The 16,842-nt window shown below is 49.4% G+C and overlaps 1 protein-coding gene across 3 annotated transcripts in view; it reads left to right on the top strand.

Moving 5' to 3' along the window:
• LOC143828226 (SPARC-related modular calcium-binding protein 1-like) overlaps positions 1-16,842 on the top strand; it is a 61,970-nt gene that overhangs the window by 27,350 nt on the left and 17,778 nt on the right. For all 3 annotated transcript variants that reach the window (XM_077318500.1, XM_077318498.1, XM_077318499.1), the window contains exons 2-3: positions 13,868-14,066; positions 15,505-15,617. In XM_077318500.1, the coding sequence (XP_077174615.1) occupies positions 13,868-14,066; positions 15,505-15,617 (312 nt within the window). The remainder of the gene's footprint in view (positions 1-13,867; positions 14,067-15,504; positions 15,618-16,842) is intronic.

Below are 16,842 nucleotides of genomic sequence, written 5' to 3'. Positions count from 1 at the left end.
ATCAAATCCTGGAACAATACTTACGCTGTTTTATCAACCATCAGCAGGACGATTGGGTTGCACTCCTGCCACTCGCTGAATTTGCCTATAATAATGGGGCCCATGCCTCGACGGGTGTGTCTCCCTTTAAGGTGGTGTACGGTACTGACTTGGTTGCTGCGCCCACCTGGGAGCTTGCTTCCTCCAAAAGTCCTGAGGTCGGTAAATGGGCAGAGACTATTAGTGCGGGATGGCCAGTGATCGTTGCTAGCCTGAAAGAGGCGAAACAGGCCTATAAGACCCAAGCAGATAAGAAACGGGCACCTGCGCCCGTTTGGAAAGTAGGGGACCTGGCCTATTTGTCCACAAAAAACCTGCGGTGCCAACAAAAGTCAAAGAAACTTGGGCCAAAGTACGTGGGGCCATTCAAGGTTGTGAAACTAATTAACGCTGTGACTGTGGAGCTGGCTTTGCCAAAAACTTACAGAAATGTGCATCCGGTTTTTCATTCCAGCCTGCTGCGAAGAGCTCCTGGCCCGGATGCGTGGCACCCCCCTCCAGATACGCCTGTGCCGATTTACATCGATAAAGACACCCACTATGAAGTCAACCAAATTTTGGACTCTCGTATGCACAAGGGTCGCCTCCAGTATTTGGTTGATTGGAAGGATTTCCCCTCAGGAGACAAGGAGTGGGTTGAGGCTGGGAACGTGAAGGCGCCCCGCCTTCTTCGGGCTTTCCATCGAGCGTTCCCTGACTGCCCCCGCCCGGTTGATGCAGGCTAAGGGGGAGAGTTATTTTTAGTGCGGAGGGATGTCAGGATTGTAGAATCTCTGTCATAAATTAGCCTGAGTTCTTCCATGTCAGTTACATTGCTTGATTGGACCTGGCGCCTGCTAGCCCAGGCCTTGTAGTTTGCTAGCTATAAAAATGAATAGTGTTGTTATGCTAACCTTATCTTGTTGTGGGCTCACGGGGTTGTTGTCACCTCCTCAAGGCTGTGAGAGTGAAATCCTGTTTATGTTTCACATATGTCTTTTCTCTTCTGCCCCCTCCCTTGGGAACTGTCAAGTTTTGGGTGGGAGAAATGTATTGATAAGCTGGGGCAAATCTGGCCTCTGGTCAGATTTGACTTCTCAGTCGCTTACGTGTAGTGCTAATCAATAAACTCTTTTCTATTAAGAAGTTTGTTGTGAGTTTCCTGTACGTTTGACAGCACCTCCCAGCACTGTCAAGAAACCCCAGGGCTTCACAAAACCTCAGTCCCCAGTCTGAGTGGAACTCTCCTCAGATTTCTTCCCTGTCCAGCTTTTATGCCCATACATAGTAATGGGGAATCCCATGGCCTGAATGATCTTGGTCACCAGCCTCACGTCCCGATCCCTAAGGACCTTGTCTAGCTCCTTCGTGGCTGCCATTCCCAGTCTCCATCTTGTTATGACTTCTTGGGTGCCGTCTCTATTTTGGTTGATGCTGGAGCCAAGGAATAGAAAATCAGTTTCTTCAATGTCAGCCTTACCGTTATATAAAGTTGTGTTTGCCATGGGACAGCGTTAGAAGAGGAATTAGATCGTAGGAGTTCTATGACTGGCTTTGGGCCATGAGGAGGTTCCATATTCAGGCGCAGTAGATCACTTGTGTACCGATTGCTGTGGGTATAAGGAAACAAGGAGCAAAATAGGTTAAAAGGTTTTATTACTCAGGCCCATTCCGCACAACTTTAATATAGCACTAGTCTTGCATTTTGTTTTCGCCACTAAAACTACGTTCCGCATGACGTCGTGAGCAATCTGCAACACTCCTGCAACACTTTTCGCGCTAGTGTTTCAGGAGTGTGCAATTTTGAACGAGTGCGGAATGGCCCACAGTATTCCAGCACTCCATCAGTTGAAACTCAAAATTAAGATGTTTTTTATCAAAACCTAATAACTTTGCGGGTTTGGTAAACTCAGCCACAGTGGCTTTTCAAATACACACCCCTTATTCAATCCAACCCCAACCAAACACCCAACAACAACTGGGAAAAATCATGAACTTATATATGGTTGAGGAGCCCGCCAAGAGCCCTGATTGGCCCTTAAAGTAGCTCACTGATTGGTCCATAAAGTCTTAAGAGTCTCTAATTGGTTCCTTTCAGCAACCTTCATTTGCATGATGCTTCCTGCTGGCACTAAACTATCCACATACATAACAATACCTGAATAAAATGTACTAACCCGCTTGTCTGCCAGGGATTCATCAAAATAGAGTAAGGAGTACACTGAGATAGCTTGCCTATAGTCTGACATCCCACTGGCTCTAATCCACTTACAAAAGCTGATGCAATTCTAAAGACACATTTAACCCCTTAGGTGTCAGTGTGTGCAGTCCGATGAGCCAACCTGTTTCCCTTTTTAAAAAACCTCCACCAGGGATAGTTTTGGTCTCTGTGAACTATTTGCAGCTTTGTAGGGGCATCAGTGGGAACAGATGGCTGGACTCAATAAACCAAAGGTGGCCAAACTGTGGCTCTCCAGAAGTCCATGGACTACAATTTCCATGAGCCCCTGCCAGCAGGGGCTCATGGGAAATGTAGTCCATGGACATCTGGAGAGCCACAGTTTGGCCACCTCTGGCTTAGAGGAAATGCTGAAATAACCCAGAATCTGCCTCTGTCCTTTAATACATTGACAGTTCCTAAATGGAGATGGTCATATCTGATTGTGTGCTACAAGGCACTTCCAACAGTTCAGACGAAGGGTCATTTTCTTCAAATACCTCCAAATCAACACTACTGCAGCTGCCAAATGATCGAACTTTGTACATCATTTTTTCTTTCTTTAATTTCTGTACCACCCTCCCAGTTTGGGTCAAGGTGGTGTACATAATAGATTACATTAACAGTAATTTTAAACCATCACAATAACAATATGAAAACATATTAAAAACATAAATAGCGATTTAGGAGCCCAGCCATGCACACCTGAGCATGCCAGTCCCAAGCCTGGGTAATTGGCGAGGGTTATGGAAAGACCTGGCAACCTACCTTGCAAAAAAAAAAATGTTGCCAAGAAAATCCTATGGTGCATCTCTCAAACAATTTCAGTATGGAGCCCAACGGTGAGCCCCTCAGGCTCGAAGTTACCCAACAAGTGACTGGAGAGGGCAAGGACCTGCTGCAAGTAGCCCTGGATTTAATGACGTGCCTGGGGCAAATCCAGAAGGAACCCCAGATGTGGATGCTGCCAACGGTGAGTTACATTGGGCAAATGATGGTTTCTTTCAATCGGGGATTTTTACCATCTACTATTCAGGACACAACTCCATAAGAAGGAATGACGTGGCTTTCATTGCAAGCAAAAAAAATTCTTCAGCAGTGGAAATTGTTTTGACGATCGATGATCGAATCATGACAATTCAAATTTGTGCCAAGCCACTAAATATCACAGCTGTCCAAGTCTATGCTCCGTCATTTACATAGTGGGTGACTTTAATGCAAAAGTTGGTACACAAGCATCATTGGCAACTTCGGACCTGGAGAAAGGAATGATGCAGCTGGTCGTCTGGCAAAATTCTGCCATGAAAATCGTTTTTGGATCATGAACACTTGGTTCTAACAGCAAAAAAGGCACCTAAACACTTGGACATCACCAAACAGACTACACCGGAACCACATTGACTATATCTTATGCAAAGATAGTCCAGTTCAATCCTTGCTGTCAAAACATATCCAGGTGCTGACTGTGGTTCAGATCATGAACTGTTACTGGCCAAAATCCAAACAAAACTCCACAACATCAAGTGAACATGAGGGTTAAGGAAATTTGATATAAATAAAATTCCGCTCACCTATACAGTGGAGGTGAAAAAGCAATTTCAACTATTGGACACAACAAAGAAGATGCCTGATGAACTGTGGCAGGAAATTCAGTCAACCATTGTTGAAACAGTCGTTAAACATATACTGCACAAGAAGCCAGAAAAAAGATCAAAATGGCTCTCAAATGAAACTATAAGGATAATTGAATGCAGAAAAGCAGCAAAAGCTGCAGATAAAAGGGAGGGAAGAAGCAAGAAAATTAAATATAGATTTTCAGAGGGCAGCAAGAATAAACAGCAAAGCTTACTGGAATCAGAAATGCCAGCAGTTAGAAGAAGACGACAAAAAGGGACACACAAGAAATGCTTTTGCACAAGTGAAGAGGTTCTGAATGCCATTGGCTGCTTGCAAAATAATTATCAAAGATAAACAGGGAAAGGAACTGACTGACCAACAAAGCGACCTTCCTTTCAGAATATGCAGGAAGGAAGGAAGTTCGCTCTTCAGAATAGAGAAACAATAGAAATAGAACTTGAACCAGACATTCTTGAGGAGGAAGTTGAACAGGCCTTGAGGCAATCACCAAACAACAAGGCCCCAGGCACTGACCTCATACCTGTGGAACTGCTGAGATGTGTACCTGTCAAAACATTTACAGCTTTGTGCCAGAAAATCTGGGAAACTAATAACCGGCCAGAGGAGTGGAAACGATCTGTACTCATCCCACTACTGAAAAAGGGGGATTCAAAAAACTTCCAATTACCAAGCAATATCCCTCATTTCACATACTATTGAGATCCTGCTTTAAATCATACAACAACGCATAGCAACAACCATAGCAACAACCAACAACCCAATGTTCAAGCTGGCTTTCAATAGGGATGTTGTACTCGTGATCACATAGCAAACCTGTCCTGGATTTTGGAAAAGTCACAGGAATATCAGAAGGTTTTGCTTTATCTGCTTTATTGATTACAAGAAAGCTTTTGATTGTGGGAAGCCTTGCAGAATTTGGGGGTTCCAGTGCATTTGATCAAACTGATTCAGTCACTCTACAGCCAGGGGTAGTCAAACTGCGGCCCTCCAGATGTCCATGGACTGCAATCCCCAGGAGCCCCTGCCACGCTGGCAGGGGCTCCTGGGAATTGCAGTCCATGGACATCTGGAGGGCCGCAGTTTGACTACCCCTGCTCTACACAAACCAAGAAGCCACTCAATGTATACCATTTGGTAATACTGACTGGTTCAAAATAGAGGAAGGTTGCATTCTTTCCCCCTCCCTCTTTAACTTGTATGCTGAGATCATTATGAGAGAGGTTGTACTCAAAGAATCAGACACTGGGATTAAGATTGGAGGAAGATCAAATGTGTTCAAGAATTCATTTTTCTTGGATCACAAATTGCTGTGATTGCAGAATGGAAATTAAATGTCTAATTGCTCTGGGTTGCTCAGCAATGATGAGCTTGAACCAATGAGCTTGAACTGAGCATGGAGAAGCAAGGACAGAAGCCTGATGTAAATTTACCAAATGTAAATTAGTTCGATCTATCATATTTCCTGTAGCCACTTATGGCTGTGAAAGCTAGACAATGAAAAAATTGGACAAGAGGAGAATCAATTCATTTCAACACTGGGGCTGGAGAAGGCTTCTGCAGGTTTGACAGACAGCAAAAGCCATCAGTAAGGAAATACTACAGTGCGTAAAGCCTGATCTATCATTGGTAGGCAAAATCATGAAACTCCAGCTCACTTACTTTGGCCGTATCATGCAATCCAACTCAGTGGAGAAAATAATTATGCTAGGATTGGTCAGAGGAAAAAGGAAACCAGGCCGACAAAGAGCGCCATGGTGAGACACAACCAGGATAGCTTCCAGCCAGAACATTGCACTGATGAGGGAGGCGGTGCAGGATTTTGATTTTGACCTTTAAGGCCCTTTGCAGTCTGGGACGCACATATCTGAAGGACCGCCTGTTGCCCTCTGTGGGCACCAACTTACTGGTCGTTCCTGGCCCCAGGGAAGTTTGCCTGGCCTTGACCAGGACCAGGGTCTTTTCGGTTCTGGCCCTGATCTGGTGGAATAAGCTCCTGGAAGAGCTGAGAGCCCCACTGGAACTTTCTGCATTCCGCAGGGCCTGCAAGACGGATCTCTTCCTCCAGGTCTATGGTTGAGGCCAGGGCACAGAAGATCAGAGGGACCTCCTTGGAAAGATACTGCCACCATATTCTGGATCATCTTGGTGGTGGATATTGGGCTGGAGAAAGTCCCCCTGGCACACTGAGTAGCAGCTGCACAGGTTGAAGGGAGGGGATGATAGTTTTGCCCCTGAAATAGATTTGATGTAACTGTTTTAATGGGGGGGTTAATGAGGGGCTATGTGTTTTATGTGGGGTTTTATCTTGCAACCCACCATGAGATGGCTTGCCGTGAATGTCAGGATAAAAATCTAATAAATAATAAGTCAATAATAATAATTGTGGTGGCAGCCGTGCCATGAGATTGCCAAGAGTCGGATTCAAATGGAGCACATAACTATAACAGCCTCCAGGTATTTATTGCACAGAATTGTCCAGACTAGATCTCTTTCTGTACGGGTGTTTCAGAGGGGAGGGCCATACCGTCCACAATATAAAGCAGGAAGAGATAATTTCTTGAAAAATTTGTTTCTGAAATATTCATCCTTTCATGATAATGTAAGAATGAGACTATGAGCCATTCCGCACAAGGGCCAATGTTGCCAAATGTTCACAGAATGCAGAAACGCTATATTAAATAGTGAAACTTTGTCATTCCGCATACCTTTATTTTTAGTGGAATATAGAAGTCCCAGTAGCATTTCATTCATTCCCCACAGGTTTCCGGTCTCGCTGGAATCACAACAAAGGAAGCGATTTTTTTCTGTGCTTCTTCCCGCCCCTGGCCATCAATCAAATGGAACAGCCAATGGTCTGTTGTGTTCATGCTACCGAAAAGCCCCTTTCCCTTTAAGAACTGTTTTTTTTTAAACCAAACACACCCGTTGCAATGAATATGCGTTCAATCGTTGCATCGGAAAGACCTTTTTGCTGGCGTCGGAACTGGCGATTAATCGTTTACACGCTCCTCAAGTAGAAAAAAAAATCCCCCCCCCCCACGGGTGCGATTTGTTGCCAAACTTACGGGCAGTGTCGAACAGGGGGCTGTGTTGTGCTTGGGAACTTAGAGAGCTTTGTTTTAGTTTAAATCTCTTCTGTGGAGGGACTTTAGGCAGAGAAGCCTTGCTCATTCGTTGCTTTTGCAGGTCTAAGAGGGAAAAAATGGCGATTGCTTCTCCGGAAGTTCGGGGCAAGAACGGGGGAGGGACTTTCTTTCTACCGCTACATTGAGAACACACATGTCTTTTGCTGGTTTGTTGCAGCTTGTGCGCAGAAGTGTAGTGTTTTTTTCAGGGGGAATCCACTTTTCCCGATTCCCCGAAAAGCGCTACAACAAAGCGCTTTTTGCGGGAGTGTTGCAGGAGTGTTGTCGATTGTGTGCGACGTCATGCGGAACGTTGAATTTGTAGCATTTACCAAAGACCTCTGCTATATTTAAGTCGTGCAGAATGACCCTGTTTTTGAGCAGTTTACATCAACATTGTGTGGCTGACGTAGCAGACATTTTTCTGTTTTTGAATTTGTGGATTTATAGAAGAACTAGGAGGTCGCCTCAAGGCCTCGTGGAAGGCAAAGGAGGCCGGGCGCTGCGTCGGAGATGCGGCGCCTGGGCTCCTTTACCCTCCCCAAAGCCTTTTCCAGCTGGGGCTCTCCCGGCCGCGGTGAGGCTTCGATTGGCCCCTTGGGCCGGGACTGACAAGCGGAGGGCCCAATCGGCAAGGGGCCAATGGGCCCCCTTGCCCATCCCGGACACAGCCCACCCCTACCCCCCTTAGGCTTTTATTTATACCGCTCCCGCGGAGCAAAATTTGTGCGAGTCTCTGATTTTGTGTCCAGGAATTGCGGCAGTGGTATCTTCCCCAGCCAGTGCCAGATCGCAGGCTTCTGAGTTTATGGCTAGTGAAGAGGCACTTTGAGAGGCTATAAATCACCATGGGCTGCTGGGGATGGAGAGAGAGAGAGCTTTGCTAAACAGGCTGCTGTCAGTCAGGGGTTTGGCAGGGACTCCCATGTCTCACGGCGGGGGAACTAGGCCGTTGGTTTGGCAGCGGAGGAGAGACGCTGTCCCCTCTAGGGACACCCAGACAAGCTACTCTTTGCTGGAGAAACATGCGGCTGAAATGGGCGGCTGTTTGGTGGGCAGGAAGGGAAAACATGAGAGAGTCCCAGGGGGGAGAGCGGCACTTTTCCACTCCAAGACTTAGTTATTTTCCAAGCCCCCCCCCCGCCCCCCGTCCGCTGTGGTGGATCATGTTTGCATTTGTTAGATTCAGTTTCCAATGCCAGAGCATCGTGCCCAAGGGCAGGGTTGGTTCTTCAGCCAAGTCGCCCTGCCACCACTTGCTAAGACACCGCTCGCTCTGTCCACACCAGGGGTAGTCAAACTGCGGCCCTCCAGATGTCCATGGACTACAATTCCCAGAAGCCCCTGCCAGCATTCGCTGGCAGGGGCTTCTGGAAATTGTAGTCCATGGACATCTGGAGGGCCGCAGTTTGACTACTCCTGGTCCACACTCTGATGGCCCTGTCTCCATCTGTCCGTCTCTTAAGAAGGAAGGTATGATCCAGTTCCAATCCAGATGTCAAATGTCAGGTTTAATGGGCATCGGAATGTTCTGAGGGCCTCCGCTGAATATTCACCTTCGAAATTCCTGTGGGAGAATTTTCTAGGAGAATAGGTGAGCAATTTTACTTCAGCTCTGTTTTCAGCAGAGGAAAGTAAAAAAACAAAAAAAAAACAATTTCGTGTTGTAATGTTGAAGTTGGAGTAAGGAAGAAGAAAGTTCCTCTGAGCATTCACAGAGTGTCTTTACCATCTGGCATCATTAGTCCTAGGGAAGCATGAGCCCCCTGGCCCCCTTTAAGAAATTAAATTATATCTGTCAATCTGCTGACCCAAAATCCAGGGTTCCAGATTGGGGGCCTGTGGTTACAGACAGCGTCTTTCTTCGTAGCCTCTCTGGGCTTTTAAACAGCCTCAAAACAGGCAGAACATTAGCAGGTTGGGCATTGCCATGAAAAACTGCACCTGTTGTACTTTTGCCTGTTCAGAGTTTCAAACATAAAGGGGTGTTCCATTCCCCGAACCCAGTTAGACACAACTGCACATTAATTGCAAGCAATAAGCAAGAGAGATACAAGGAGTTAAACTTTTCCTTTTCCAGATGTTTGAAGCAGTGGTGTTTTTATATACAACTTAGGCAGCCCCCCCCCCCCACTGACAACAAGCCTGCGGTCTGGACTCTCGTGATGGAAAAACAACGACACCTTGCGAGACGTCAAGTGAGCCCTCGGTCCGAAACTCGTGGTTGGCTCTTAATGTCCCGCTCTTGGACCGGGGTTTGTTTATACTGCAATTAACTAAACCAACTCTTTTCAGTGGCTGGAAGCCACAAAAGGCTGCCAAAATAGACGTGGCACTACAGCGCCCTCTAGGGACAGGGGGAGTGGGGGCCGGCAAAGGAGGGGTCCGAAAGAGAAGGGCCAGCAGAACAAGATGAGGGATCCAGAGGAGGGGCCCAGAACTCTGAGGGCAGCATATGTGCATATTCAGGCGTTTAGGATTACGAATGTGGGCGCATCGTCCAACCAAGCACCACCAGCTCCACCTAACAAAACTTTGCTGTTGGTTCAGAGCTGAGATGTGGTCAAAATGTTGTTTCTGCTTGTCTTCTTTCTGCCTTTCACAGGCTTGCGTTCTTGGGGGGGGGGAATATTTGACAGTTTACGACCTAGGAGCGTTGCCGGAGCTAGCTGGTCCTTTCTCCAAAAAGGAGGAAGAGAGAATCCTAGCCAGAATTAGCTCTCCATATAAAAAAAATAAAGAGGGCTTGAATCACTGCATTATTGTAGAGAGTTTCTTTTAAAACATCAGGTACAAAGCAAGGGGGGGGAAAATAAATATGGTCATTTTTAGGCTCTCGCGCAAGACTGTCTCTACCCAAAGGATTCTCAAAGAGGCTTTAATTCACCTTCCCTTCCCTCTCCCCACAACAGACACCCTGTGAGGGAGGGGAGGCTGAAAAAGCCCTGAGATTACTGAAGAAGAAGAGTTGGTTCTTATATGCCGCTTATCTCTACCCAAAGGAGTCTCAAAGCAGCTTACATTTGCCTTCCCTTCCCTCTCCCCACAACAGACACCCTGTGAGGGAGGGGAGGCTGAAAGAGCCCTGAGATTACTGAAGAAGAAGAAGAGTTGGTTCTTATATGCCGCTTTTCTCTACCCAAAGGAGTCTCAAAGCGGCTTCCAATCACCTTCCCTTTCCTCTCCCCACAACAGACACCCTGTGAGGTGGGTGAGGCTGAGAGAGCCCTGAGATTCCTGCTCGGTCAGAACAGTTTTATCAGTGCCATGGTGAGCCCAAGGTCACCCAGCTGGCTGCATGTGGGGGAGCGCAGAATCGAACCCGGCATGCCAGATTAGAAGTCCGCACTCCTAACCACTACATCACTGGCTCTCAGGGTGAGATGTTAAGTTGCACAGCAGCCAGGTCAGGCGAATGTGCTCCCTGGCTTGGCCCCTTCCTTCCCAGCCACAGGACCTCCGTTTTGGAGGGCTTAAGTTTGAGGTGACTGCTCAAGCCACCCAGCTACAGCTTCCAAACAACTGAGGAGATAGAGCTGGGGCCATCTGCATCCTGATGACAGCCCAGCCCCAAACTCTGGACTAGCTGGGGCAGAAGGCGCATAAAGATGTTGTAAAGTGTGGGGGGGGGACTGCCCCCTGAGTTACCCCACATGGGTGTTGAAAGGGGCGTGACAACTCTCCCCCCACTGCGACTCTCTGCGTCTGGTTCCGTACGAAAGAGAGTAGCCACTGAAGGGCTGTTCATAAATCCAGGTCCCGGCAAGACAGTGGGCCAAAAGATCGTGGTTGACCCCATCAAATGCACTACAAGAATGGCCGAACTGACCCTTTCTAACTGGCGGTAGATGTCATCCATTAAGGCAGCCAGCCCTGCCTCCAAGCCGTGGCCAGGATGGAAGCCCGACTGGTATGGGTTGAGCACCCAATCTGGAGAGCCAGTTTGGTGTAGTGGTTAGGAGTGCGGACTTGTAATCTGGCATGCCAGGTTCGATTCTGCGCTCCCCCACATGCAGCCAGCTGGGTGACCTTGGGCTCGCCACGGCACTGATAAAACTGTTCTGACCGGGCAGTGATATCAGGGCTCTCTCAGCCTCACCCACCCCACAGGGTGTCTGTTGTGGGGGGAGGAATGGGAAGGCGACTGTAAGCCGCTTTGAGCCTCCTTCGGGTAGGGAAAAGCGGCATATAAGAACCAACTCTTCTTCTTCTTCTTCCTCCAAGAACACCAGGAGCTGATCCACAAAGGCCTCCTCAACCACCTTACCCAGAAACACAATGCGAGACGGGGTGGTAGTTAGGTCAAGCAATGGTTTCTTCAGCAAGGGACACACCACTGCCCCCTTCAGCACCTCAGGGAACTCCCCAGTAGACAAGGAGAGATTTATAATATCCCTGAGTGGACCTCCTATCCGCTGGTCGCCCCCACGGGGCAGCCAAGACAGACAGGCAGGCAGGTGGTCGCTCTCACTGAGACCAGGAGCATGTCCACTTCAGTTAAGAGATGCCTGAAGCCATCAACCATCACCTCCCACAAAGGCCAGTGGGCCTCCAGCTCCCTTCCTGTATCCATCGTGGCAGGAAGTTCCCAAAAGAGCAACAAGACTTTATCTGCACAAAAAGCTTACAGCCAAGACACAATTGACAAAAAATTTGGCACCCTTCCTTGAGGGCAGATTCAAACGAGTAGCCGTGTTGGTCTGAAGTAGCACAATAAAACCAGAGTCCAGGAGCACCTTTAAGGCCAACAAAGATTTATGCAAGGTGTGAGCTTTCGAGGGCAAGCACTCTTCCTCAGATATCCCTGCTGTTATGATGGTCAGTTCATAGTCTGAGGAAGAGTGCTTGCCCTCGAAAGCTCACACCTTGCATAAATCTTTGTTGGCCTTAAAGGTGCCCCTGGACTCTGGTTTCCTTGAGGGCAGTAAGCGACTGAACTACCCTAAACCACAGGGCCAGGCGAGCGCTTGCGGATTAATGGCAGCAGCGGCGTAAAACTCCCATTTTGCCACCTTCACAGCCGTCTCATGCGCCCGCCTCAGTGAGGGTGGTATATAAATCTAAATAAATAAATAAATAAATAAATAAAGATGTCCTTACTGCTTCCTTATGAGTCTTCCGCCACACTCGCTCTAGTCACCTCACTCCCCTCTTCCTCTCCCGAGGCTCCCCAGTGTACCACGGAGCCTGTTTGCGGCACGGGCAGAGAGGACATCTAGGGGCGACCTCGTTGATGGCAGCAGCCAGGTGGGACTGCCAGTCCTCCGCTAGCACCACCAATGAGTTGCCAGGAGCCATCTGCAAAGTTCTGCAAAGCATTCAGGAATCTGGTCGGATCCGTAAGTCTCCACGGGCATCATTTACGCCCGCTGCCCAAAGGGAGCAGGGCTGGCGTCCGAATCTGGGCCTGCAGGGCATAGGGATCTGACTTGGGATGCCATCTGTCCATCTCTACCCCGGCCCCAAAGATCAGATCTAACGTGTGGCCAGCCTGATGGGTGGGACCGGCAGCAAATGGCGAGAACCCTACTGCCCCCATTGCTGACACCAGATCCGAGTCATGACCCGGGACAACGAGTCCGTGTGGACATTGAAGTCCCCTGGTTTCCTGTCTGATTCCACGCCCTTCTTCCTTTGCCTCAGCCAGCTAGCCGTCCGGTGGAGAGCCCCCCCCCCCCATTGCCGGCTCTTTCCCAATGAAAGGGAGCCTCCCTGATGACTTTTGCTCCTCTCCTTTGGTTGCCGCCCCTCACTGCCCCACAGGTCTCCTATCCTGGGCTGCTGAGATGACTTGCGCCCCCAGCAAAGCCCAGCAAGGAGACCAGATGGTAAGCGGGGGGGGGGGGGAGAAGAACGGCCAATGCCTGTGTGGCTGGTGCCTCTGCAGACAGGGACTTCAGGTCCCTCACCGCCTGGGGGTAGAGCGGGAGCAGGGGGTGTCCTTCCAGCCTGGAGCTCCTTCCCGCCCTGGATGGCTCCTTGCCAGGGACACTGCTCGTCCCACCACCTCATACCGGTTAGCTCTGCCTGCTCTGGTGCTCTTGTGTTCTGGAGCCCGGGTGCAGCTGTCACGCAAGTCTGCCAGTCCTAGCTGGGCCTCCGGCTCTCCTTCTACATTTCCCGTCGCCAGGGAAGGGCTGCCTTTCAGCTGCAAACAATGTAGGGGGGAGCAATCCCTCACACCTACTCTATCCCTCCCCCCCCCCAGAATGTTATGGGGGTCAAAAGAGCATTTGGGGCAGCTATTGTGCCCCAGAAAGACTTTGACAGGCGGAGCACTCATGCGCTGGTGTCCCTCCTCGCCACCATCTATGCCTCGAGGCCCGCTTGTGGGCCGAAAACAGGGGTGCTGCAATTGACCATTTGAAGGTGCCTTCGTAGACCCCTGGCAGGCCGTAGGTGGTTTCCAGAAGACCCCCCCCCCCCCGTGAAGGCTCTGTGGAAGCACCAGGAAGCCCTTTCCTTGATTCCCGATGGAGGCCCCAAGGGACTAAGACAGGGGTAGTCAACCTGTGGTCCTCCAGATGTCCATGGACTACAATTCCCATGAGCCCCTGCCAGCGAATGCTGGCAGGGGCTCATGGGAATTGTAGTCCATGGACATCTGGAGGACCACAGGTTGACTACCCCTGGACGAAGACACCACGGTTCTCTCGGTCCTGTTCCTCTTCCCAGAAGACCTCGGTGCTTTGCCCCCGTTGCCACTTAGGGATCTCTTCTGGGTTTTGGTCGGGTTCCTGAATGGTCTCTGCCTTCTTTCTCTGCCCTTGACTCTTCCGATGAGGAGAGCCATTGCTCTCATGCTTCTGCACGCAAACGCCCAACAGCGATGGATCGATGCCGCTTTATGCCGCCTGTCTCGTTCCAGTTCATCATATCGGAGGGCGAGCGAGGAGAGCCGCCGTGCCTGGTGGAGTGTCCCCGGGAGAGAGGCCGGCCCATCTGTGCCTCCGACGGGAAGCTGTACAAGTCGCCCTGCACGTTCCAGAGAGCCCGCTGCCGCGAGCCGTTCCTGGAAGCTTTGCCGCGGTCCCACTGCGGTGGGGGCGGCCACCGAGAACCCAACAGTAGGTAGAGACTTGACGGGGAGGCTTGGGGTGGGTGGAGGAAAGTTTGTGCAAGGGAACCCAGAGCAAATCCTTAGTAGTGCCTTGGACAGTGCTTGAAATTGTCGGCTTCTTTGAAATCAGGCTACTAAGTTATGAACTGGGCATGTCAGAATGGTGCTGAAGGGACCGCCTGTCTGCCTGTGCTGCTCTTCGAATACCAACCGGTGGATTGTCCCTGGCCACAGGGAAGTCCACCTGGCCTCAACCAGGGCCAGGGCCCTTTTGGTCCTGGCCACCCCCATGTGGAATGAGAGAGATCTCGGGGGCTCGGCTGAGCTGGCTGAGTTCCGCAGGACCTGCAAGACGGAGCTCTTCCGCCAGGCATTCGGTTATGGCCTGGACACAGACGGAAAAGTCCTCCTGGGACCCTCCTCTAAGCCAAGGCACCACTCTGTCAATCGGTTGCAAAGGGCACTCATTCGACTTCTGTTCTGGGGATGAGGCAGTTATTGGGCTGTTTTTACATTTTATTGGATGGTTTTAATGTCTGTATATTATGTAAATTGTTGTGAGCTGCCATGGGCCAGCAGCACCAGGAGTGGCAGATTTGTGGCATGATCCCCATCTTCCATCCCGGCACCACCCCCCCCCCCTGGGGTGGGATGTTGCTGTGTAGCCTGATTAGGGGCCCCAGCCTTCACCAAAGAACTGGCGGAAGAGCTCCGTTTTGCAGGCCCTGCAGAACTGGGTGGGTGGGTGGAAGGAAGGGAGGGAGGGAGGGAGGAAGGAAGGAAGGAAGGAAGGAAGGAAAAGAGTAGGTTTTTATGCCCTGCTTTTCACTACCTGAAGGCGTCTCAAAGCAGCTTCCCTTCCTCCCTCCACAACAGATACCCTGTGAGGCAACTGAGGCTGAGAGAACTCTGACAGAACTGCTCAGTGAGAATAGCATTAACAGGGCTGTGACTAGTTCAAGGTCACCCAGCTGGCTACATGTGGAGGAGGAGCGGGGAATTGAACCCATCTCACAAGCTGCTGCTCTTAACCACCACATGAAGCTGTAGGGATCAGGGCTAACTCCTTCTGCATGAACCTGCCCTCTGCTGTGGGCTTGATGTATGAAGCAGGGCCTTCTTCATGGTGATGCCTCAACTCATTAGCTCCTTCCCTGCGGGGATCTGCCTGATGCCACCATTAGCATAATTTAGACAGGTGATCAAGTCCGTCCTTCTTGCCTGTGAAGCAGGGGGAATTTTAGCGCAGCTGGGATAATATCCTTGGGGTAAAACCCTGCTGGCCCTGCAAATAACTGTGGGAATGAGCAGCCGCCAGGCGTTCAGCTAAACAGAAGTTGCCCCTCCCGGAGCCCAAGGGCAGAAGCATCTGAGCGCTGAGAGTAACTTTCTCTGGGCCTGTTGTTCACCGGTCGTTTTCCCTGTCTCCCTCCAACCCCATGCAGACGCCAATCTCACCCGCTGCCAGGAGGACCGAGCTACTGCCCTCTCGCAGTCCCGCCGCCAAGCCCACGCCACCTACGTCCCGGAATGCAGTGAAGACGGGTCATTCCTGCAGGTGGTTGCTTTATGTATTTATTGTTATTCATCCTATGTTGTGTGCAGTACAGCGAGGGGAGCCAAAGATCGTGTGGCCAGGCAAAGGACGTTGGGAAGCGGTTTGCCATTTTCTGCCTCCATGTCATGACTTCAAAGAAACTTCCACCCAAATCCTTGAGGCCTCCCATCCAAATACTAACCAATGCCCTGCCTAGTTGCCAAGGTCTCATGGGATTGCAGTTGGCTGGGCTAACCAGGTCAGGGTGTTCCTGCAGGATAGTCCTGCCAGGGCCTTTGCTTGGCATCGTGGTTAAGAGTGGCAGCCTCAAATCTGGAGAACCAAATTTTATTCCCCGCTCTGCCACATGTAAGTAGCTAGGTGACCTTGGGCTAGTCACAGTTGTGTAAGAGCTGTTCTCGCAAAACAGTTCTCCCAGAATTTATCAGCCCCACCAGCCTTATCTGTCCCAGTATTGTAACTGCATGAGCACTTTATAACGTGTGAGAGTATGCATTTGCATTTTATTAGGAATTGAAAGTATTCGTTTTTAAATTTTTATTTTTATTACAACTTTTTACTTACATAAAAAAGCAGAAATAATAAAGGAAATTTTAAGATAACAAGAAAAAGGGAAAGGAAGAGAAAAAAATTCAATAGGAGAATCAGACATATAAAAGTCTTATAAAATACAGTTCATCAATCTTACATTTTTCATACCTATTAAAAGGCATTAAGACACCTTACTATAGTTTAAAAATCCAATCTAAAGTTAGGAATTTAAAGAATTATTTATTATTGTATTTTAACATAATTGAGGAATTGTATGCATCCACTTTAAGGTATGGTTTGTGAAATAACATTTTTTAAAATTAAGGCAGGATGTGGTGTTTATTTTTTAGCGCCTAAATGGAGTGTCGCTTCATGCTTTTGGGGGCTTCTTTTTATGGCTTGGTGGTCCTGACCCCCAGTCCATCTTGGGGAATCCCCAGAATGCAGGGATGGTTTGATTTCAAGCCTCCCCTCCCCCCCCCTAACTGTGTAAACAGATGGCCTGTTAATGCTCGTCATAAGGGTGATATTAATGAGGGGTGGTTTGTCACGGGGTCTGGGGGGCAAAGGAAAGCAGGCCTTTTGGGTAGCAGACCCCTGAGTATAGAGTCGTTTCCCCAGGCAGCTGGATTCAAGCCTTAGAGCAGGGGTAGTCAAACTGCGGCCCTCCAGATGTCCATGGACTACAATTCCC

Source organism: Paroedura picta, unplaced genomic scaffold (genome assembly GCF_049243985.1).
Source record: "Paroedura picta isolate Pp20150507F unplaced genomic scaffold, Ppicta_v3.0 Ppicta_v3_sca21, whole genome shotgun sequence".
NCBI lineage: Eukaryota > Metazoa > Chordata > Lepidosauria > Squamata > Gekkonidae > Paroedura > Paroedura picta.
This window is presented reverse-complemented; position numbering and strand designations above follow the sequence as displayed.